The sequence below is a fragment of the Herpailurus yagouaroundi genome, unplaced genomic scaffold (genome assembly GCF_014898765.1).
Source record: "Herpailurus yagouaroundi ecotype Mexico unplaced genomic scaffold, PumYag 77, whole genome shotgun sequence".
Taxonomy (NCBI): Eukaryota; Metazoa; Chordata; class Mammalia; order Carnivora; family Felidae; genus Herpailurus; species Herpailurus yagouaroundi.
The window spans coordinates 76381272-76406291 of record NW_024412388.1 but is presented as its reverse complement, the minus strand read 5'-3'; the positions used below and the strand labels follow the sequence as shown (position 1 = coordinate 76406291).

Here is a 25020-nt window from a genome sequence, read left to right as displayed (position 1 = left end):
TATAGGCCCCTGAATGAGAAAAATGGAATTTATTCATATGGACAAATTAAATGAGATTTGAATTTCATATAATTTTCATGTGAGACAAAATGTTATTTAAAAAAAATTTCCCCCAACCATTCAAAAATTTTAAAAACCATACGTAGGTCAAGGCTATATAAAAATTCAAAAAGCAGGCCTGCGTGGGTGGCACAGCTGGTTAAGCGTCCGACTCTTTTGTTTTTTAATGTTTATTTTTGAAGGAGAGAGAGACAGAGCATGAGTGGGGGAGGGGCAGAGAGGGAGGGAGACACAGAATCCAAAACAGGGGCCCCAGGCTCTGAGCTGTCAGCACAGAGACCAAAACGGGCCTCAAACCCACAAAGCATGAGATCATGACCTGAGCCAAAGTCAGCGGCTTAACCGACTGAGCCACCCAGGCACCCTGTGTCTAACTCTTGATCTTGGCTCAGGTCATGATCTCACAGTTTGTGAGTTTGAGCCCTGTGTCTGCCTCTGCGCTGATAGTGTGGAGCCTGCTAAGGATTCTGTCTCTTCTTCTCTCTGCCTCTCCCCCTGCTTGTGCTCTCTTTCTCTCTCAAAATAAATAGATAAACTTAAAAAAAAATTAAAAAGCATTCTTAGCTCAAGCGGTGGGTGGGTTTTGGTCCCAGGCTGTAATTTGCCGACTCGGTGGCCCATGGTGTTCCTCTAAGATATAAATCTTCATTTCTTGTGTTTAATTTATATTCCTACTTCTAAATCATAACTGATTAAGTCTTTTCATGGGGTTTTATTTCTTGATTGTACCCTCCCAACCCTTCTAAATGCTGCAATCAGAGCCTCTTTTGAAGGAACCAGTTCAAGTCTGACCCCAGCTACTATCCAATGAACTCAAACTTGAACTTGACTCGCAAACTTAAAAGCATTCTCCATTCTGACGCACCTTCTAAATGCTCTCATCTCTTATTGCATCTGAGCCTGCCTGTTGTAATCCTCTGCACATGACCTCTGTCCTTTTACATTTCCCCACCCCCCTGTCCTCAGGAACACTCCTCTCAAGAGTTACTGTAAAAAAGGACATCTTGGGGCGCCTGACTGATTCAGTCAGTAGAGCATGCACTCTTGATCTTGGGGTTGAAGTTTGAGCCCTACACTGGGTGTAGAGATTACTTCAAAATAAAATCTTGGGATGCCTGGGTGTCTCAGATGGTTAAGTATCTGACTCCTGATTTTGGCTCAGGTCATGATCTCATGGTTCACAGGTTTGAGCTGCACATTAGGCTGTGCCCTGGCCGGGTGGAGCCTACTTTGGATTTCTCTCTCTCTCTCTCTCTCTCTCTCTCTCTCTCTCTCTCTCTCTCTCCCTGCCTCTCCCCTGCTTGTGCTCCCTCCTTCTCTCTCAAAAGAAATAAATTAAAAAATAAAAAAAAAAACTAAAATATTTAAGAGTATCTTGCTCAAATACGTTTGGTAAACGTTGCATGTCATGTCTCTCTTAGAGAAGCACAATGCATATTCAAATTCTAAAGGCTCTGAGGAATCCTGCAGCAAAAAAATATGACAAAAAGAAGTGTTTAGTGCTCTGTGTGGTAACACTGATTACTACCTTGTGGAAGAAACTCTAGAGTGCCCTCTCTGGGAATGTCTGTCATTTGGGGGATGCCCAGTATCTTCAATGTCTGGAGAATTCCCTACCTTATCTTGGTGGGAAGCAGAGTCCACTTCCCACTGGGGGGACTGACAACACCAGATTCTAGTGTTCCCAGCTCCCTTACAGCTTGAGTGTGGGTGGGCATTCATAAGCTCTCAGACTTGGACTTTAAATTGGGGCTCCTGTCACAAAGCAGCAGAAACCATGAAGAACCTATTTTGTGGGAGGGCAAGGGGTGCATTAGCAGCAGCATCTAATTTTCAGGGGCAATGCTGTGCCCAGTGCTGGTATGGTCAACGGCAGGGTATCCTCACCATTTTGCTTTTGTGCTATAATTTTGGCCTTTTGGCTATCTAACTCTATGCTTGATTGCTTTCCAAGCTCAATTATTCAGCCTTTTCAGTGATAATATGACATTTCAATAAATGTCTTTTCTAGTAAACCACAGAGAGTATTTGTTGCCTCCATCCATGAACCTGGTATACTCCCCAACTTTTTAGAAGAGTATTTTAAAACCTCTTCCTTCAGGAATCTTTACTAACTTCTATTCCAAATGGAGAGATCAACTACATTTCTGAGACTATGCATACCTAAATATTTATGCATCCAATTTGATGTTTTATTTTCTAATTTTAATAAATATTTTGGTCTACCTCATAGAATCTTAAGAATTTCAAAGTTAGAAGGAAACTTGAAACTGAAGCATGAATCCCTGATTCCCTTTAACAATATTCCTACCAATATTGACGACCCATATCTGACAGTTTTATTCATAAGAAAACCAGGGCACCTGGGTTGCTCAGTTGGTTAAGCATCTGACTCTTGGTTTCAGGTCAGGTCATGACCTTATGGTTCATGAGATTGAGCCCCTCATTGGACTCTGTGCTGACAGTGCAGAACCTGCTTGGGATTCCTTCTCTCTCTATTTCTGCTCCTCTCCCACTCATTCTCTCTCTCTCTCTGTCTCTCTTAAAATAAATAAATAAACTTAGAAAAAAAGAAGAAAATAAAAATCATTTCTCCCTTCTCAAAGGTTCAATTTTTGGACAGGATTTCGGGAAACATGAGAAATCTTTTCCTGCTTGTCTTGGTTCAAACACTCATGGTTACTTTCCAGAAGATTTCTTTTCTATTAAGTGTTCCAAATATTTAAAGACCAATATCATGGACTATTCTTTTCCCTTCCCTCCCCAATATTTCCTATTATTAGGCTGTTCCATCAGAGAACTTTTCATCTCTCTGGCTGCTGTCTTCTGAGTGAGTTTCACTTTCTCCATATCCTGATTAAATAAGTCTCTTCAGAGTTCTGAGGACAGTGTCCTTCAACCATTCAAAGGTGTCATGGTCATTGTTATGGCTCTGGGATGCTTAGCAATTGCTGATTATCAGACTTCTTTAAAAAAAAATTTTTTTTTTTGAGAGAGAGAGAGACAGACAGACAGACAGCATGAGTGGGGAAGGGTCAGAGAGAGAGACACAGAATCTGAAGCAGGCTCCAGGCTCTGAGCTGTCAGCACAGAGCCTGATGCAGAGCTTGAACTCATGAGATCATGACCTGAGCTAAAGTTGGATGCTTACCTGACTGAGCCACCCAGGTGCCCCTGGTTATTAGACTTCTGAGACAACCCAGCCTAAGATATCATTCTACTTTGGCCATAAACTTCCTTCACCATAGGACTTTACATGTCAACCAAGTATCCTCCCTAACTCAAAATAAAATGTGTCTGATACTCACACCTAGTTTTTCTTTCACATATGGTAAAGAAGTCAATAAACTTGGTGTCAAAAGTACCAATGGTCTTAAGGTTTTATTACATTAAACTAGGAAAAAACATTAACCTGCCTATACATTTAAGTAATTCATGGCCAGCTAACAATTTAATCAGCTTCAACTTTCAAAAATTCATGTAGTGATATAACTATACAACAACTAGTGGAACCAGTGCCTTTCAAAATAATTATTAATAATTTTTTAATTTGTGATTTAACAATGGAAAAGTATAGCCAAAATATTAATATTAATCTACTGCATAATTAAACAACACTAATGATAAATCTCTAGGCCTGTAGTTTTCAAAGTATGGTCACCACACCAGCAGCATCAGCTTCATCTGGGATTTTGTAGAAATGCAAACTCTTGGACCCTACACACCAAACCTGCTGAATCAGAAACTCTGGGAGTGGGGTCCAGCAATCGGTGTTTTAACAAGCCCTTCAGGTAATTCTGATGAACACTGCTAATCTAGATCAACCCTCAAGGAGTTTTACAGCCTCCTAATCCTTTAAGTCCTTAAGATTTCTCAGGGGCGCCTGGGTGGCTCAGTCAATGGAGCGTCTGACTCCTGGTTTCAGCTCAGGTCATGATCTCACGGTTCGTGAGTTCGAGGGTGCTTGGAATCCTCTCTCTCCCTCTCTCTCTGCCCCTCTCCTTCTCACTGTCTCTCTCAGAATAAACTTAAAAAAAAAAAAAAAAAAAATAAAAAAAAAAAAAAAAGACCTGAAGATTTCTCATTTATTTTAGAATGGGCTCTAGCTTTTTGCATATATGAGTCAAATCAATTTTCTAAAAATCGGCATGAATTTTGCTCTCATTCCTCAACTTTTTGGTGTTTTTCCAATCCATGGTTTTTGAAAATAATGTCTGGTGATTAATATGTTTATTAGCCAACAGCATGCTCCTAGCTATATTTAGCATGAAATGCGAATTACAAAAAGTCTAAGAGATAGTACATTTTTTGGGTGGGGTAGGAGGAAGTAGTTCCCATTTTCTACTACTGGAAGACCACTTTCGTCTTTTGGCAGACCTGATTTCTGAAAGATTATTTTTCTTCTTCCCATAGGGGCATTACCATCACTCTCTTGCCCTTTTGGCTAGCATGATTTTTTTTTTTTTTTCTTTTTCTTCCTCCTTCACATTTTAACCTAGGAAACTAGTCATTTATTTTGTTTTTTCTTGTTTCAGTGAAGTCAAGTTTTCCTTAACTTGGCTTTACTGTTGCAAATTATGGTTCATTTTTAAAGTATGGATGCTGGAAAAAGCTTCTAAGAAGCCCTAGTGTTGCATTATAGAACCAGGCCTTTCATTTGGAATTGTCTTTCTAGACATGCATGTAGATTTCCAGTTTTTCTTACTGCATCACAAAAAAGATTTATGAATAATTCATGATCCCAGTATTTTTAACAAAAAGTTCTTCTCCTGTGACAGATTTGGAAATCTAAAAACTTTTATGAAGCTTCCTAAATACTTAAGATCTTTCCAGAATGAAAAGTAAGCTCTGTTACAATTAGTTTAAAATACTTCAGCTGTGATGTTTATGTGAAAAATGGGGACAGAGAATAAAGAGAACATTCGTTGAGCATTACTATGTGCTAGGAACTGGTGCTTTAACTAGATAAATATAAATATAAATATAAATAATATAAATATAAATATAATTTTTTCTTCTATAAAATCTCCATGACAACTTATCAGTTAGATTAAAAACTGATGCTCAGTGTTTTGGTAATTTGCCCACGGTCACATATCTGGTAAGTGGCAGACAGGCCAGGCTCAGAGGATGCTTAGTATGACTACAAATCCATTTTCTTTATGCGCATTATATGCTACAACAACAGACACTGAAAACACAAGCTAAATGAAGGCAAGAACAGATATACTTACATTGTTGTTGGTCACGGCAAAGTACTGCAAATTACTCAGATACTGGATTTCTTCTGGAATGAAGGTCAGATGGTTATAGCTTAGATCCAAATAATGTAGTTTGGTGCATAGGAAAAGCTGTAGGGGCAGATTCTCAATATTATTATGGTTCAAAGAGAGCTGCTCTAGATTAGATAGTGCCCCAATCTGGGCAGGAATATAAGCAATGTTATTGTGCCACAACTTTAAGCAGGAAAGGTTCTGGAGATGCTGAAAGCTAATAATCTCTTCCACGGTTTTAAGGTTATTTTCTTTTAGGTCTAACTCATGCAAATTGTTCAGACTGAAAATGGAGTGTGGGATGCGTTCCAGGTCACAGCTGATAAGCTCTAGGCTTTTCAGATTGACCATCTTTTTCAAGTTGTTCAACACAACCAGCTTGCTTCCCTCATTATCAAGGGATAACTTCTGCAGAGAAGGCAGGAGGTCTGTAATGACTTGAGGGATCCGGGAGAGGCTGCTCTTCAAGTAGAGGGTCCTCAGGTTTTTTAAGTCCTGAAAGCCCTCCAATTGCATGGTACTCAACTGCTCAGGTAGAACACAGCCTGACAGATAAAGTTCTTTCAGATTCCTCAGGTGAAATACCCAGCGTGGGATCTTCCCCATTTCAGTAAATTTCAGGCGGAGGATTTTTAAATTCTCCTCCAGAAAGCCCAGCGCTGGATGGTCTACCACCAGGGATGAATGGTACACATGAAGCTCCTTGAGGTTGACCAGCTGCGAGACTGTGGAGGGCAGCTTGACCTCCGGGATAAGCTCCAGGCTGAGCACTTCGATTTCTGTCAGCTCAAAGACGTTGTCTGGAAGACCATTTAGCATAAAAAGGTGCAGTTCTACCTTGTCCTGGGAATTTTTCACAAGCTTACTTTTCAGTTTCTCAACCGTCCATTCGTTATTGAGGTTGATCTGTTTTAGTTTGTTCTCACTGACCTCCGAGAGGAATATGGAGAAGCGTTTGGAATAAAGAGGATCATACTGATCGGCCAGATGGAGGATGAAGGCGAAGTCATTCTTGACGTCAGGGATATCGCTGTAGTTGCTTTTCTCTCTCAACGCCTCAAAGGAATATTGCTTCAGAGAACTCCTCAGCATCCACCACAAGCTGTAAGAGGAGGTGAGACCGTAAAGTATAACCAAAATGACATAAAATGAAGCCAGGACCTTAAATATTTCTGCCAAGGAGTAGACACACTGGTAGCGCTTGTATCCTGTAAAAGCCTGCACGTCAATGGAACAGTCGATTTCCAGAGTGATGTAGGTTAGGAAATATGGAACATAAGTTATGATGAGGATGAACAAAATGACTTTCACTATGATCTGCTTCAGATACACTCTATAAATGATGTCCTTCTGCTCCACGTGCATGCGGAACCTTTTCACTTTTTCAAAGATGGCTTTGGCCTGTTCGCCCTCCTTCTTGTCCAGGACGCTAGAAGTTGGGCTTTCTATGCTGGCCGACTCCAAGCCAGGCTGTGGGTAGGGCAATGACTGCTTGCTGGAATCGACGTCGGCTGAACACCCTGAGGACGAAAGCAGAACCTTGGACTTGGAGAGTGTCAGGGGCCTCACCGACTGCTCGGCCACTGTTTCGGACAGGGCACGCGTGGTCCACGGGGAGTCGAAGCACTTGTGAAGGATGGCCACAAAATGCTCGAGCCTGGAGCTGGTACTCGGGTAGTGAAGCCAAAAGTTGCTGCAGGCTGCAAAGATGAGTGTGTGCAAGAGCACCAGGTAGGGGAAAAACTTGGCGAACCAATGGAGCTGTTTCTCATAACAGACAGCATCGATGTAGGAGTACTGCTGTCGGTGGAGGTCATTCTGGATTCTGAGGGGAAGTGGGAGCGGTGTCCCAGGATCAGAGGATGTGTTTGCGCTGGCTTTCAGGAGGTCCCAAGGCACGGCACAGTGATTGTCAAATTCCACCTTACATGGAAGACAGCACAGAACCCTGCTCTGTGTAAGCTGGAGAGCTCCGGCCAGCACGGCCACCAGCAGCATGATCAGGGTAATGTAATACCAGAAGACGTCCCACCATGGTTTTAGGATGTGATAAGATGACTGGGCGTCTGCTAAACATTTCAGCTCTGTTAGCGTAATCATGACTTTCCCTTGTAGGAGTACGGAAACTGGGAGAGGAAAATAAAAAGAAAAACCACTGAAGGGAGTATCCAAAATAAGCATTTAACTCTAATGCTTGTAGGTACCCAAGTAGGATCTAGCTCAGGGACCAAATCTGGGAGGCAGGGCTGATCAAAGGATATAAATGTCTTCTGGTTTCATTTGAAACCTTAGGCCATCCCAACTGTGCACTATAAAGTCCTTCAGATGAGACACCATTTGGTGATAGCCAGACTGGATCTATAAAGGTATTTAGGGCAGATTGTGAAGCAACTATCTAGTTTCCTCCTGGATCTTGACTCCATCCCAAGCTATTAAAAACCAGAAGCCATATTTTATGCCTTCCAAATGGTCTGAGTAAGCTCTTTTCCACATCCTGTCCCACACCTGGCGCATCAGTTACAGACTAAGAGTTGTGTTTCAACCACCATGGGGAACCTCTTTTGAGCAAGCACTGCTTTACGTAGTTATCCCTTAGGATTAGAGGGATCTACCAGTTCTACATTCAAAAACAAACTGTGAGCTAATGCATTATCTCCTTTCCCCCCAAGCTCTTGCTTTGTAACTTAAGTTCATGTCCAACTTAGAGTATTTAAAAGCTGATGAACCAACACTAGTGGCTTAACACGGGATAGGGAAGAAAAACTCAGAACATGCAACTATGGGGGGATTCTCACTCGCGGTTAATGTTTTGATGGCAAGTAACTAATAGGATAAATAAGTAAGAGTATACTCTATTACTAAATTATTTTTTGCCTCAGAAAAACAAGAGGTAGATTTTCCATTTTCACATTAAAAAGTATTCAGGCAGTGTTCCTTACAGAAATGACTTATGTAACGTTCAACCTTATATAAATCAATTGTTTAAAAAATTGCTAATTAGTAAAATCCGGACAACCTATAAAATGGCACAGAGTACGAGAAATAAAAAGGAAACATTTGGGTCTAATAACATATCTAGTAAGAAAAAAGAAGAAAAAAATCACAGCAGCATGGTTTTTTAATGGATAAAGAGAATGAACCAAATCGTCTCTAAGGACACCGCCAGCCTCAAAGTTTATGGCTGAATTTGTCCCCTTAAAGGTCCTGAAAGTTAAATTCATTTAAGACATGAGACTGAAATTGCAAAAGAATATAAACACAAATAGAGATAAGGGTATTCAGACAGCGGTTATTCATTCAACAAAGAACACAAGTCAACATTGACCAAAATAAAGTACTTTAAATATTTACACTTACTGGATGAAAAAAAAAAGGAATCCAATAAGTTGACTGTGCTTCAATCAGGAGGCCGACACCTTTTGAAATTTCTTAGACACACCATCTCTGTGTTTGTCTTCATTCTGTGAGAAAGCACAGATATCTTATAATAGCTGCAGTATTTCAAACAAAATTGGAAACACTGTCTTCAGTGACCCTCTCCATCATAAGACACGATATGGCAAATAGATTTTCATAGATCAGTTTACTTTTCACACTACAGGACATTTTGGCAAGGTATATATAGACAGGACCCCACCCATATATGAGATCATACTCAGCCCCTGAATTCCTTTAGGTTACAGAGAAGTTTCCACAGAAACTTGGATGTTAATGTATTTTAAAATGCCATATTTACATCACTTAGATGAACACTTAGCTTTTCCAAGCAGCCTACATATGTTAATTTCTCTCATTCAGTCCTCATACACAGTTGGTCTTATTTGCATTTATCAGATGGCCTGTCAAACCATGTAGTTTCTGCATCCTAATTTAAAACCACACATCTCTCCAAATAAGACTCGGTGCTCTTCAAATTTAGCCTGATTTCATTAGATTTCATTAGAAATAGTCACAAGTTAATAACTTTTGAAGACACAGCTCAGAAATTTGCTGAAATTCTCTGAAGTTATATTATTAAATGTAGCTACCCTTTATATTAGCTTTTTTTAACCTTGTAGGTTAATAAAAGCCATTCTTAGCATCTACTTCAATCACTTGCAATAATTTAAATTACATATATATCGATCAGTTTGAAATATGAGGATATTCTAAAACATATAAAAATTTTAATTTGGTATGAAAATTGCCTATGGAACTTCTGAAGAGCTGCTGGGAATGTTTATATAGTTGCCCCAAAGATACAATCCTTTTTGGGTTTATCAAGTACTTGAAACCCAGCTCAGTGTACTAACTCCAAATTGCATTTAAGATATTTTCAGTAATACTCTTGTGATCTCGTCATTTTCAAAGATCAAAAAGTTGGACATGCCTGAAATTTACTTTGGATTTACCAATCCATGTGCAAAGCCTACTTTATAACTGCCATCCCATATCAAATTATTTTGCAGGCCAGAAAGCAGAGTTAGTGTGTACGACAATCTAGCTGTGACTAATTCATAATTAGATACGACCAACGGAGTATGAGTTTCTCATTCACAATTCATTTTTAAAAGGCTTACAACATATGATACACACCTGCATTTATGTGCAGCAAGCATGATAAAATATTTGAGGTGTGAAACATTTTACATATTCTTCCATTGCACTGGGTCTATAATATATCCGGAAAGAATATATTACATAATTCCAGAGTGCTTCTCAGCCATCCCGATATTTATTATGCAACACAGTTTCCTTTAAATATTGTAAACACATTTTCTACTTTAAACACAGTATTTCTATGAAACAGAGTCACAAACCTCCAACTATAGTACTATTTTAAAACACATATTTTAAAATAATCAATATGAGAAACTACTATAACTAATCCATTAGAGAACCACAACTAACTACAGGTTTACTATATTTATACTAACTTAAATTTATTAGTAAAGAATTTTTTCCTGTTTGCCTTTTTAAGAACTATAAATTTTCCCTCTAATCACCTAACTCAGATTTTCATTGAGGGGTTCCTTGTCAATAAGAGCAAATAAAAATATACTGTTTAAAATCTAATATCTGTCTTTCTACTTTCAAAGCACTTTCATTTACGTTAATTTGTTTCATATAATAAACCATTAGATATATTATTAGTCTTCACATTTTAAAACATGGAAATAAAGCAGGCCCAGAGGAGTTATCCTGTCTAAAGCGACAAAACTGGCAAGAAATAGTTCCAGTTAGAATGGAGGTCTTCAGACTCAAATCTCAAGCCTCGTCCACACTGGAAACAAGATCACATTGTCATTAAATCCAATTAACTGTGCCACTCAGTTCTCTCAAAGATTAAAGAAATAGCTAAATATTTATCTCTTTTCCCCAATTGCAGTGGACTAAATATTTTGTCCCCCTAAAATACATATTTTGAAATCCTAACCCCCAAAGTGATAGTATTAGGAGGTGAAGCCTTAGGTCATGAGGGTGGGATTAGTGCCTTTATAAAATGGACCCCACAGGGCTCTCTTGCCCCTTCCACCATTTGAGGACACAGCAAGAAGGTGGCACCTATTAACTAGGAAGTAAGATCTCATTAGAATCTGCCAGTGCCTAGGTGCACCTGGATGCACCATTGGTTAAACGGCCAACTTCAGCTCAGGTCATGATCTCACAGTCTGTGGGTTCAAGCCCTGCATCGGGCTCTGTGCTGACAGCTCAGAGCCTGGAGCTGCTCTGGATTCTGTCTCCCTTTCTCTCTGCCCCTCCCTCCCTCATGCTCTGTCTCTCTCTCTCTCTCAAAAATGAATAAACATTACAAAAATTAAAAAAAAAAAAAAAACAACCAACATCTGCCTGAGCAGTGCCTTGATCTTGAACTTCCCAGTCTCTAGGAACTGAGAAATAAATATGTCTGCTGTTTAGGTCACCCAGTCCATGGTAATTTGTTATAGCAGCCCGAACAGACTAAGACATCAATTTACCCCAACAATTGCATTGTAACTTGGTTCTATTTTAGTCTTTTGAAAAACAAAAGATGTAAATGTACAGTTTCCTGCAATGTCCCCTATAACATAATATATAATCTACTTTCTCAGCTGAACTTTTTCTACCAAACATTTTCCACTGAACTAAGATTCAATGTATAAATAGATAGCATCCAAATCTAATGATGCATGAAAAGTCTCAAGCATTCCTATATATTAAATGATGTTAACTTTTTCTAATGGAAGTTTTTAACTCGAGAGCTAGAGCATAGCTGTCCTTTGTCATTACAAAATTTAATTCTGTTTGTGTGTCTAGGAAATTTTTTCCAGACCATATTTTTGCAAACAATGAGGATTCAATCTAAATCAGATCTCTATTTCTAATATACAAATGCACTAAATCAGTTCAAAGACACAATGTTAAGAGTAAAGGATTTTGTGGTCCTAATCCCATTCCTTTAGCTTTTAAACCTCATTAAGAAATCATAAAAGCTTTTCAAAGCATATGAATTCATTTGACAATCTCACCCCAAAGTCTCTAGGATTGAAACAAAAACACTCAAGTTAGGCATCTTGTCTTCCCACTAGTCCTTATTTTACTTTGAAAGCTTTTCCAAAATAACCAGTGAAAAAATAAACAAATGATGATCAGATGGTATTTAGAGTCATTCTATGCAGAGAACTGGACACTACTTCAAAGATCTCTGTCTCTGACCCCAGGCAGGATATAACCAAACAATTCAAAATGGGGTTTCTCTCTGCTCTAACTGCAAATTGATTTAGAGATTGCCTTATATCCCTTCAAAATGTTTAGTACTACTTCTCAACAAGAGGTTTCTTGGGTCTAACGTATATCCAACTGAAGTTTAAATTCACCTCTTGGAGCTCTCTCTCTGGGAAATAATGTGTCAGTACCCCCGATAATTTGTTCCATTTCTTCAGACTAAATAACCCCTTGAACCGTTCTTCAGAGATCTGATGATTGTTCAGCATTTCTCAAGTACTTAAATGATCACTAGCAAGACACATGATATGCCAGCTTATGTCCCTTACCAGTTGCTTCAGATCTTGTCAGTGGAGTAATTTTCAAGTGACAAACACCCTTTCCAAATTTAGTTGTAGTTTTGAGACTTCCTAGAAGGAATTAAGATTTACATAGTAAAGTGTATCTTCAACATTAATGCTCATAAAAATCATTGGAGAGTGTATTAAATCGCAGAGTGGTAGGTCCCACCCTCAGAGTTTCTGATTCATTAGGTCTGAAGTAGTCCTCAAGAATGTGTCTAACAAATTTCTAGTTAATGTCGATGCTTCCAGTAGGTAGAGTAACCATTTTTTGAGAATCTAAGACAGTGGTTTTCAGTTTTGGCTTCACATTAGAACAACCTGGAGCAGTTTAAAAAACCTCAAATCCAGGGACACTTGGGTGGCTCAGTCGGTTGAGCATCTGACTCCTGATTTCAGCTCAGGTCATGATCTCAGGGTGGTGGGATTGAGTCCTGGCGGGAGGTGGGGGGCGGGGGGAGTCCATTCTGAGTGTGAAGCTGGCTTGAGGTTCTGTCTCTGTCTTTCTCCCTCTGCCCTTCTCCCCCACTTGTGTGCACTCTCTCTGTAAAACAAAAACAAAAACTCAAATCCAAGCCCTTCTCCTATGATTGGTCAAGCAATTCAACTGGTCTAGCTGAGATCAGTACTTTTTGTTTGTTTGTTTTCTCCAAATTTCCCCAGGAGGAGAAAGCTCACCAGACAGACTGACAATGAAATACCTGGGGAAAGTACTGTCCTTTTAACCCTTCCTGGAAGTTTCACTAGGTATCTAGAGTGCCTCCCCCTCTCTGCAGACTACGAGTAACAGCTACCAGAAACTCCACAAACTCTTCAGAGACCTGAGACCCCAGGTGTGCGAAGCAGTAGGTCAGAGAGTCATTGAGCTATAGAGATTTGCAGGGTGGATTTGAAGAGGAATCAGAAACAACAGAACCCAGCCAAAAGGTATTTAAATTGCGTAGGCTGGAAGCAATGAGGGAAAATTTTGCAATGCACTGGAAAGAAAGCAATGAATGAAATTGCCACTGTAAATGAAAATTCAACACCATTTAGCAACATCAAACAGAGGGGTCCATGGAGAAGCAGGAGTCAAATGGATTCACATTTTGAGTCTATGGTATTACAGTATCCTCCACAGTTTCTAGCATGTGGTGTACGACAAATATTTGTACAATAAAAAATTGAACATATCAGAAGGCAGGAAATAATATGGTCAGATGTTAGGCAGGGTATATCTAAGGTAATTGGGCATTTCCTGAGAGAGACTAGAACACAGCCACATGTAGACAGGAAGGATTTGGGCTAACTCTTCTGCATATTCTAAAGCCTAACAGCTTAAAAAAACAATAGTGTTTTATTTCTCATGATTCTGTGGGTGGTTCTTTCACTTCATGGTACTGGCTGGCACAAAGTGGCTGGAAGGTCCAGAATGTTCTCATTCATCAGGCGGGGTAGCTGGAGCTGCCTGCTGGCTGGCACTTTCAGTGAGACTCCTCATGGCTGTTTCAGGGTCCTCACATAGACAGTGGTTGGGTTCCAAGATGGTGCATCCCAAGCACGAAGGTGAAAAATTGCAGTTCTTTTATGGCCTGGCTCTCAAAGCTACGGTGTCACATCCACTCCACTCTATCAGCCAAAGGAACCATAGATCCAGCCCAGATTCCAGGGAATGGGAAACGTCACTTCTCAATGGGAGGGGTGGCAAAGGATGGGCAGCTCTGCTTAACCTTCCCTGGTCTCTCTGCCCACAAACGTTGTGAAGTCCTCCTACATGCAAAGCACACTCACTCTCTTCCAAGCCCCTAAAAATTTCGTCCAACTCTGGTATCGAGTTCAGGCTTGAAGTCCAGGATCTTGTCGTCTAAATTAAGTAGAGGAGGCTGTGGGACAACATTCTTAAGGTCCTTGGAAGCCCTGTTATCTAGTTAAGAAGTCCCAGGAGGCACAGACTTACATCTTTTAGAAGTCATAATATAGGGTCTTGCCGCTATGCCCTTGCTTTCATTTGTACCTTGAGATTAAGTTTTATTGGCAGTATTGCTCTGGATCGGTTCTTTCCACCTGAGGCCATTTCTTACTTTGAGTACCTTTTCACTGAGTCGAGAAGCAGGGAATGAGAAACAGTTTTATTTACAACCCTAGAAAATTCTGGATTGGAAACACATCCTCTAAAGTCTACTTAAAATCTGAACAGTTTCTTCTTTAATTCATCTCTCTTTTGCAATACTTTGGTCATGAGTGGTTAAAAAAGTCATTTGACGCTTCCAACATTCTGCTAGAAAATCCCCTAAGCTGGATATACAAATCCATTGGGTTCATTTTCCATCTTCAGTGTTATTGGAGATACAAGTCTTGTCGGTTTTCCTGTCAGTATGAAACAAGGGTACTGTTTTATATCCTCAAAAAGCAATTTCTTCATCGCCCTACCAGCTACCATTAATAGTTGTCTTACTTCCCTTCAGACCTTCACTGTCACCTGGTCTCAAAGCCAATGCCAGATGTTTTGTCACGGCAGCACCTCACTTCTGGGTACAAATTTTTGTTTTAGTTCTTTACTGCTATGCCAAAAAAAAAAAAAAAAAAATCCGAAACTTCGTGGCTAAAACAACCATTTATCATTTCTCATGATTCTGTGGGATGATGAAGCAGTTCTTCTGTTTCACATGGTGTTGACTGGAATGCTGGGAGCGCTGTAAGTTCTAAAACGCCTCAGTCACAGGACTGGCATTTGGGTTGTCTGCTGGTCTACAGCTCAGCTTAGGCTAATGACCAGAGGCCCGGCCACTACTCCATATGGCTGTTTAGGCTGCCCCACAGCAAGGCAGCTAAGTTCTAAGGAACACTGCAAGCACACAATAGCAGAAGCTACACACTTCCTTAAATTCCAGCCTTAGAAATAACTCCACACTATCTCTGCCATGTTTGAGTGCTCAAAAAGGGTAACAGGGCCAGCCCAGATTTTTAAAGGGAAGGGTAACAGACCCCAACTGGATCATTTACAGACATCTTTAATTCACCATAGGGACTCAAGAATATTTAAGTAGTAGATACGCCATAGAAGTGAATTAACTCTTTGAGAGAAAGAACTGAGTGAATGAAGAACAAAATCTCTTTCCTAGATAATAAATCCCATGAGGAAGAACTCTCAGACCAAGAGGAACAAAGGGGGAGAAAGAAGCAGGGTCAGTGAGATAAAAGAGAAACGCGGTGTTTCTGGAGCACAGAAATTCAAGGAAAGAGTCTGACATCATGGTTGATAACACAGAGAAACCAAAGGAAAAATGTGCTGCATAACTAGCGTTCTGCAGCTTCTTACCAAAAGCTGTACAGTGGCAATGAGTCTCTGAAACAATCGTAAATAATATTCTAAATCCTAGGAAAATTAATTATCTGAAGCCCCAGAAGACACTTGCTGAATATGACAACACCATGGTAATAACTCTAGAACTCCTTATTAAATCTGAGTTGTTCTGAACTTAAAAAACAAGTAACAATAACAATAAATAATAACAACAATAAATAAAAAACAGTAACTCTAGAACTCCTTATTAAATCTGAGTTGTTCTGAACTTAAAAAAGTAAAACGTGGCTTTACTTTTCCTTGTTTCTAACAGTTACAGAACACATGATTTATTTAATGTAGATGGCGACTGTCCTTTTAGGAAAAGACATCTCAATTCTTTGATGAGTTCAGTAAGCTACCAAATTCTCTAGAATCCATTTAAAATGAAAGAAGTTGCAGTCACATTATAATATTAACACTAGCACATAAGCCACCAGTGGCTACATAATTCTTAGGATGTGTAAACAGAAGGCCACCTCAGACCTTTCTCCACCATCTTCATTGTTAACAAAAATGTCTTCTTGCCTCCCCCTCCCACCACCCACAGTAAACATGCAGTTTGGCTCTTGTGAATCTACATGCTCTCCTTTCGAATGTCTGGCTGATAGCTGAGATCACCATTACAATTGTTTTTCCACTGGTTACTTACTTTCACAAGAGCTGAGTCACATGGGCTATTTAATCCAGGAGGAAACCATGGAGATCAGAGTGCAACTCTTTACAAGTAAGAAACCTAAAGTTTAGAGGTGTTTAAATTGCTTCTCCAGGGCATGGAATTATGGTCACATTTCCTAATTTCAAAAGAGCTAGGAGGTTGAGAGCATTGATTCTGGCCACCTGTCCTAATTAATAATAGGCTCTTCCGGGGCGCCTGGGTGGCGCAGTCGGTTAAGCGTCCGACTTCAGGCAGGTCACGATCTCGTAGTCCGTGAGTTCGAGCCCCGCGTCAGGCTCTGGGCTGATGGCTCAGAGCCTGGAGCCTGTTTCAGATTCTGTGTCTCCCTCTCTCTCTGCCCCTCCCCCGTTCATGCTCTGTCTCTCTCTGTCCCAAAAATAAATAAACGTTGAAAAAAAAATTTAAATAATAGGCTCTTCCTAACAAAATAAACAGGGTTTCATAACATGAATTTGCAAATGGAGTCCAGAATATTTCTTTGTTATATATATATTTTTAACTATAAATCAAAATGATTTTTTTTTTTTTTTTTTTTTTTTCTTTGGGACAAACCAGTGTGCTCTAGAAAAGCTAAAAATATGATTAAGCAACTAGTCTTAACCCTTTCTCTAAACTTAACATTTATATGCACTCAATTATGGAGGCTAGGACTACAAAAGCATACCGAGAAAATATGAGACCTTGTTTCTGCTTTCATGGGATTTACAGTCCTGTTGTGGACAGAAGACACGCATAGTTGAAAGTCAGCACCACCATGTCATGCTGTCACCAGTATCAAATGGGTGGGATGACGGCTAAACCTAGTACGTACTACATCTGATTCTATATAAAGAAAATACCCAAAGAAAATGGGTGAAATATCTTAACAGCAGCATTTCTCAAAGAGAGGTCAGGATTTTAGTCTGTAGAATGCCTATTATGTGCCCAGGGGAGTTCAGAGGGTTCAGGAAATATAGATATGCAAGACAGAAAGATCGCTGCTCTCAGAGACCTTACTGAGGAAAAAGGGAAGAGAGGCAACCAAACAGACAACCATAATAAAATCAGAAATGCCATGAAGAATACAGAACTCCTTTATTTATTTTTAAAGCATTTTTAAATGTTTGTTTATTTTTGAGAGAGAGAGAGAGAGAGAGAGACAGAGGATATGAAGGGGGCTCTGCGCTGACAGCAGTGAACCCAAGCCCGATGTGGGGCTCAAACTCATGAACAGTGAGATTGTGACCTGAGGGTCATGACATTGGACGCTCAACTGACTGAGCTGCCCAGGTGCTCCTAGAGCTCCTTTAGAGTGGGCAGACAGGGAAGGCCTCTTTAGACCTGAATGGAGCCAGCCATGCAATGATATTGGGGAAGACCATTCCAAGTAAAAGGAGGAAGAAGCTTATGAATGGGTGATCAGAAAGGAGGCCCCAGGCTGGAATGTCAGGAACCTGGAGAAAGCATAGGAGTGAGAGGGCCTGCAGACAATACACAGAGTTTGGGTAAGAAACAGCCCAGGAGTGATGGGAAAGACACTGAAGAGCCTTAAGGAGAGAAGTAGCTGATCTCATGTTAGCTTTTAAAAACTCACAGTCGGGGCGCCTGGGTGGCGCAGTCGGTTAAGCGTCCGACTTCAGCCAGGTCACGATCTCGCGGTCCGTGAGTTCGAGGCCCGCGTCAGGCTCTGGGCTGATGGCTCAGAGCCTGGAGCCTGTTTCCGATTCTGTGTCTCCCTCTCTCTGTGCCCCTCCCCCATTCATGCTCTGTCTCTCTCTGTCCCAAAAAAAATAAATAAACGTTGAAAAAAAATTTAAAAAAAATAAATAAAAACTCACAGTCAACTCAGCGGATCAGCAGGGCTATGTGGATATACTGAAGACATCAAAGGATCTATACCTTCATCTATAAAAAGAAGGGTGTTCACAATACATTAGAGGACAGAGGCACTGTCCTCACCACTCCTTAACCTAGATTATATATGTTCAGAGCTGGGCGATACACTTTTCAAGATATCTGTCATATTCACAATACTAGAGAGTCATGCTACTTAATACAGTGTACAAATTCATTGCTCATTACGTCAAAGTCAAAAGCTCTGCCACAGAACTAATTTAAGATTAATTTGCCACAATTATAAAAGATAAGTGATGTTTCTAGGAAGCAACAGAGAATAGGACTTTTTTATTTTTGACTTACGTAATTTGGGAAAGCATGGCTATCGTTTACTTATGGAAACATGGCAAATTGATTCCATGCATAAAAAACACTACCTTGAACAAAACCCAGAAAACTATAGACATGGAGTTACAGAGTCTAAGCCTGTCATTGACATTAAATTCCTCAGCTCTTTAAGGTTTAAAAAAATGACAAATATCAAACATACACACATATATTTTGCAACATGCAAGACCAACGAAGGATAGCAAGATGACATTTTACCAAAATGTACAGAGATTTAATTGTCTGTTTATTAACTGGCTGAAAAACCTAAAAAAGATTTTATTCAAAATGTCAGTCGAAAGAACAATCTCTTTTTACATACTAAGTAGTCAGTATTTGCCCCAAGCTACCAATGTTAAGAGTAATTATCTTTACCATGTGTTCACAATTCAGAATGTTAGTCTTACCCTATGAATGGTGGTCAACTGGAAACTCTGCAATTAGTTTCTATTTGAAAAATTCCTAAAGAGAAATCATAAACATATTGTTACATTTTACCCATCAGACTGCAAGACAAGTTATCCGCTCATGCAGCTCTAAGATTTCCAACATCTATAATAACTTTATGAAACATACAAAAAGTAACTAAAAAAGTGAGCGTTGTTAAAGAGATCACCTTCTGATCTCTTGCAAAGGTTATCGACTAATACCCAGGGAGTGACCCAGGGACTAGCACAAGTTACAATTTAATGTCATCACCACAGCAATTTACAAGGCATAAAATATGAACATTAAATGTTTACTTGAGAATGAGATAAGCATTATATCTCAGGTACCACTCACTTTATAAATAATAGAAAAATCCCATTGAAAAAACCCATTGAAAATATCCATGTTTCTTATAGAAAAAAGAGGAAACATGGTGGGGTGGGGGGAGCCAATATTTGGGATAGTTTCTCTCTCCAGTTTTTGTTGCCACTGTTTTTGTTTTTTTGTTGTTGTTTGCTGGCCTGCTAGTTTTACACAAACTATGCCATTGTAAAATTCAATGGCACAACATTTTTGCCTATTATTTATCATAGGCTTTCTCAGTGTTGTCACAGTTTCTCTAAACAGCATTTTAAAAAAATATTTTATTTTGAAGTTGTCTCTATTCTCAATGTGGGGCTTGATCTCACAACCCCAAGATCAAGAGTCACATGCTCTTACCGAGTGAGCCAGCCAGGCATGTCCCTGAACATCATTTTTGTTTTTGTTTTTATAATAAAGTTTATTTATTTATAAATTTTTAAGCTTATTCATTTATTTTGAGAGAGAAAGTGTGAGTGGAGGGGGGGGGTGGGAGGGAGGGAGGGAGGGAGGGAGAGAGAGAGAGAGAGAGAGAGAGAGAGAATCCCAAGCAGGCTGCACAGAGCCTGATGCAGGGCTTAAACCCATGAACCGCGAGATCATTCATGACCTGAGCTGAAGTCAGACACCCAACAGACTGAGCCATGCACGTGGCCCCTATTTATTTTGAGAGACAGACAGCGTTCAGGGGAGTAGCAGAGAGAGAGAGGTCTGTGGTGACAGGGAGACTCAATCTTAATCTCACGAACCTTGAGATCATGACCTGAGCCAAAATCAAGAGTCAGACACTTAACTGACTGAACCACCCAAGGAGCCCAACATCATTTTTCTTAGGAGTGTAACAGTACATATGTATGTCATAGTTAAAAAAAATATTTCCTTACTGAATCTTGGATTTTCCCTTTTTCCCCCTTTACTAATAATACTGCAAATATCCCTGTACTCTGTTCATATGATTTCCTTTGCATAGATCTCTAAAAGTGAGAGTAATGAGCCAGAGGGCATAAACATTTGAAGGCCTCTGATATATAACAACCAATTGTTTCTCAAGAAATACACTGATTTTCTTTTCTATAAACAATATATGAGTAGCACCCTCACCAGATGTGGTCATCATCATTAAAAAAAACAAAAACAGGGTGGCGCAGTCGGTTAAGCGTCCGACTTCAGCCAGGTCACGATCTCGCGGTCCGGGAGTTCGAGCCCCGCGTCAGGCTCTGGGCTGATGGCTCAGAGCCTGGAGCCTGTTTCCGATTCTGTGTCTCCCTCTCTCTCTGCCCCTCCCCCGTTCATGCTCTGTCTCTCTCTGTCCCAAAAATAAATAAACGCTGAAAAAAAAAATTAAAAAAAAAAACAAAAAACAAAAACAAAAAAAACCAAAAACACAAAACTATGCTAATTCCATTCTAAGTTATTTTATTGTTTCTTTATTTTGCATTTCTTTGATGGAGTGGAGGTGAACGCTTTTCAACATGTTTTATTAACAAATTTCATTAACATTTATTTACCTACACCAGAGGAGTATTTTGCTGAGAAGACGGAAATGTAACGACAGCTCTTACAATGACAGCTTGTCATCTCCGAGTGAAGTGACTGCTGCCAAGTAAAAAAAAAAACAACAGAATGGAGCTTGGTTTCTGTACCGAGGCTAAAACCAAATCACTCAAACTAATTTTAGAAACTACAGCAAAAGTTATCGCCTTTCTTCCTCCTCAGCCCCAAACAAAAGCACCAGTTAGAAAAATGAAATGTGAGAATATTAAATGACAATGCTTGTTCTAACAGAATAAATAGTCCACATTAGGCAGCTTAAAAACAGGCAGGACTCTGATTGCCAGAGTAACGCTGACCGACCCGTGCTGACATGGGCTGTGGGGTCAGTGGCTCCTCCAGCTTGCGAGGCTAATGGGTTTTATAAAACTGGCATCACCTACCCTCCCCCCAAAAAAACATTTTCTCTCCCCAGTGGCAGGACACAAGACGTGTTCACTTTCACTTACAAAGTCAATTCCAAAATAATCTCAAAACACGTATTCTGGAAGATTAGGAGAGGACACACAACACTAAGAATTGCCTTTCTCAAAGAGCTCCCTCTGGGAGGTTCCTAGTGAGGGACATATAAGGGAATACCCGCCCCTCCCCCCCCCAAGGACTGGGGATTAAAGAACAATAGGGGACAATCAACTATGACAGAAAAACAGGAGGCCCCCAGCCTTTTACTTTGAAAGCAGAGAAGTCTGGATGCTCTGATTTCCTTCTGGTCAGTAGAGATAGGGGAGACTGACAAAATGAACTCCTTTGTAGTTAAGCAAAGAACGGTTATAAAACTTTGGGATCTGAAAATTGGCTTTCCATTTGGGCAAATTTGTGTTTTAGATGGCTAAATAAAATCTTTCCCTTTAAGGTTTAGCAAGAAGTCAAAAATCTCTGCATAGTAACCCGATCTCATTTTGTAAGTCAGATATGGCAAGAGTCACTGCAATATCACACTTATTCATCCTGCCTTGGGCAATTCCGTAAGTTTAAGGCTTTAGGTTATATAATAGCCTATTTCATCAGTTTGAAAAGTTCAAACTATGAATACCAGATGTACTTAAAAGAGGGACATTTCCTTTCACCATCTGTCCTATCCTGATCACCTCCATGAATCACTTCCATGAGCCACCCTGACCTCCATCTGTGTTCCTATGACACTAACAGTTCTCTCCCACTGTTTTATCGTATACAATAAGCTATTGCCTCAAGTTCCTTGAGTGCTGGGACAGCATCTTATTATCTACATCTCCAGGACTGCTCTCGGTATCTCTTTCCAGTGCTAGATTAAAAGCCTGCATGTTACGGCAGCTTGCATGTACAGATTCATCAGCAGGGTGTTGAAAACATCTCTGGAAACTTAACTAGATTAAATAAGAATAGTATCCACCAGAACTTTTCTCAGGGATTGTACAGAGTGTGGTTGCAAGGAAAAAGAAGGGGTCTGCTATTTTACTTCTGGTCAGTTGAGATGCTAGGAACTTGAGGGGTTCTTTGGCTACCCTTTCCCTCTCACACAGGGCTTGGCTTTTCCTCTTAAAAAATGTTGTGAATAAATATATAAAGAATAACAGTCTGAAGTGGCATCAAATCATTAGCCTGCCCAGGGTAACAAATTATTAGCTTATCTCTTGTTCCCCCATGTTTCAGTCTTGCCTCTATTCCCACCATAAATATTTAGTATATAATTACTGAGTGAACAAATAATACTAGGTCAGGTCTTACCACCCAGTTAGGAACCAAGTACAGAGGAAGAGGCCCAGCTCTGTGAATGGTCTGTGAACCCAACCACAGACATGATGAGTCTCAAAGGGTGAGAAAGCAAAGCAGAGGGAGGGGACAGAACCTCTGGCATTTCCATCACCCCATGATACATCCAGAGATTCAGAAGCAGAGGCTAAGCCTTCACTTTTCAGGAAGAAAGGAAAAAAATTTACACCTGCCAATTTCACCACCAAACATGACGTCTCACAAACCTGAACGGAGAACCGCTGTCAATTTACCATGACTGGCTGCATTATAATGATGGTGAGTCATTTTGAATCAGTGATGGGTCACTGGATAAATGCCACAGCACTCCTAAATGGCTTTAATATCTTATCAAGTTATGATTTCACAATTCTTTTGTACAAATGAATAATACCAAGACCAGTGGAAGTATCGAGTTTTCACCCCAACAAGGATGGTGTGTATCATGCTGTTTTGTGCCTACCTGCCCTTCCCACCCATCCCCAAGACCATAGGCCCTGGGAAGGCAAGAATATTTCTCATCTCCTCAGGGTCTGCCAGATCTTAGATGCTCTGTAAGTATTGTAATTCCACAATTCCTGTGAGCTGTGACCAAGCTCAAATTACTGTATGTCTTTTGGATGGTTTCAGTCTCATAAAATTGGTAACTTCTCATAGGGATCGCTGTAAAGAATGTTACATCCATTACCACATATTCTTAACCCAATGATAAATATCAATTGTCATGCACTGCAAATCACCCTGGTATTTAGATCAAATTCACTTCTGACCCTAAAATTAATCCTGAAAGGGTTAATGTTCACCAAGTACTAAATGACCGTGCAACACAAAAGATGTTTAAAATGAATGCTGCTATCCACTCTCCCCCCACTCAGAAAAGTACTCAAAACATTCCTCAGGCTTCTTCAGCATTTAGGGAGTACTGATAGTTCTATTACACTGCCATTAAACTGCATCACAAAGAGCTGGTTAGATGCCTTTCAGCCTCTCCCTTTGAGCTCTTTGAAGAGTGCAGTGTCCTGGGCAGGACCTAACACACAAGAGATTCTTAGTAATAACTAGCTGTTGAATTAAGAGGTAGGAGATGGAAAAGGGAAGGCTACCATTACCATGTATTCAGTGAGGGAGGTATTATGATCTTAGCTCTAAAGGTGAGAAAGTTGAGGACTGGAGAAATGAAGAAACTTGCTCAAGCTCACACAGCGAACCCCAAATTCACACCAACCAGCGCTATGAGCCATCTGCTACACCGCCTCTCCAATGAACTATATAAAAAGGAGTTTTATATAGAACGTGGCATCTCTCTGTAAAAAAACAAAAATTACAATCTATCTTTTAGAGGAACCAAAAGACACAATCTAAAAATCCGGTCTCTGCAGGTTTCCCAGCTCATTACTCAGTACTCCATCCCCATACAGAATCAACAAACGCTCCCTCCATCCTGCCTGCCTCTATTATGTAATTAATTAAGACTGACATGCCAGATAGCCAGAGCAAGGGTGCACCCTGCAGGCACAGCTTCTTACAAAGAAACATCCCCCCATCAATTTTATGACAAGAGGAATAACTAACTGAAGTTGAATCTGTATTTAAATGATATTTTACGAGGCTTTTCTTCCTGGCTTTCCTATTAAAATGCAGTTCCAAGAAATTAATACCACATCCCCTACAGATGACATTCCTTCTGAATTACTTAATAAAGAAGTATCACATGCCTTCAGTATGTTTGTTACTTTCTAGTATGTTAGTGCCTTTGTTAGGCCTAATTCTTATTATAAAACTCTCATGAATGTTTGAGAGACCTGGAAGGGAGCTGCAGCAGAATGGTTAAGGTCAGATCCATCTTTGACTTGGTCATTTACCACCTGCTTGATCTTAGATAAGCTAAGTATCAATTTTCTCATCTATAAAATAGGGACAATGGAGTTATTTTAAGAATTAAATGAGATAACCATAAATCAAATGCTTAGCACAGCAGCAGGTACAAAGTAAGCACTCAAAAGTGGTAATTTATTAACAGTGTAGCAGCTTTATCCAAAATTAATCTTTTAAAGATTGGCTTTAAAGTTTTATCCTGTAAAGAGAAACCAGACTGGATGTTAGGGGGTTTCGTTCTCCACCTAAATGAGTGATTTGCATGTTGGATTTTGCAATATATCACATGACTCCAGTTATTAGAAAGTGTTGTGAAATATAAATGTAACTTACCTCAATTATTTAATATATGGCCCAGAGGGAAGACAAAACAATACATGCTGATACAAAAGTAAGTTAGCCTGGGCAAGGAACCCCCACTTTTTGATGCAGTGCCTGTCTTTCGAGTCAAGATTCATGTTGCAGGCAAGTCAGATAGAGCCAATGTCACCCAAGCAAAGGCCATGTTTTAAA

General features: G+C 39.9%; 1 protein-coding gene across 5 annotated transcripts in view; it reads right to left on the bottom strand.

Moving 5' to 3' along the window:
- LRRC8B (leucine rich repeat containing 8 VRAC subunit B) overlaps nt 1-25020 on the bottom strand; it is an 80020-nt gene that overhangs the window by 19004 nt on the left and 35996 nt on the right. For all 5 annotated transcript variants that reach the window (XM_040470900.1, XM_040470905.1, XM_040470902.1 and 2 more), the window contains 4 exons: nt 18969-19023; nt 12347-12427; nt 8691-8794; nt 5295-7459 (listed from right to left, as the gene is read on the bottom strand). In XM_040470900.1, coding sequence (XP_040326834.1) covers nt 5295-7433 — 2139 coding nt within the window. In that variant the 5' untranslated portion in view covers nt 7434-7459; nt 8691-8794; nt 12347-12427; nt 18969-19023. Of the gene's footprint in view, nt 1-5294; nt 7460-8690; nt 8795-12346; nt 12428-18968; nt 19024-25020 lie in introns of those variants that run through there.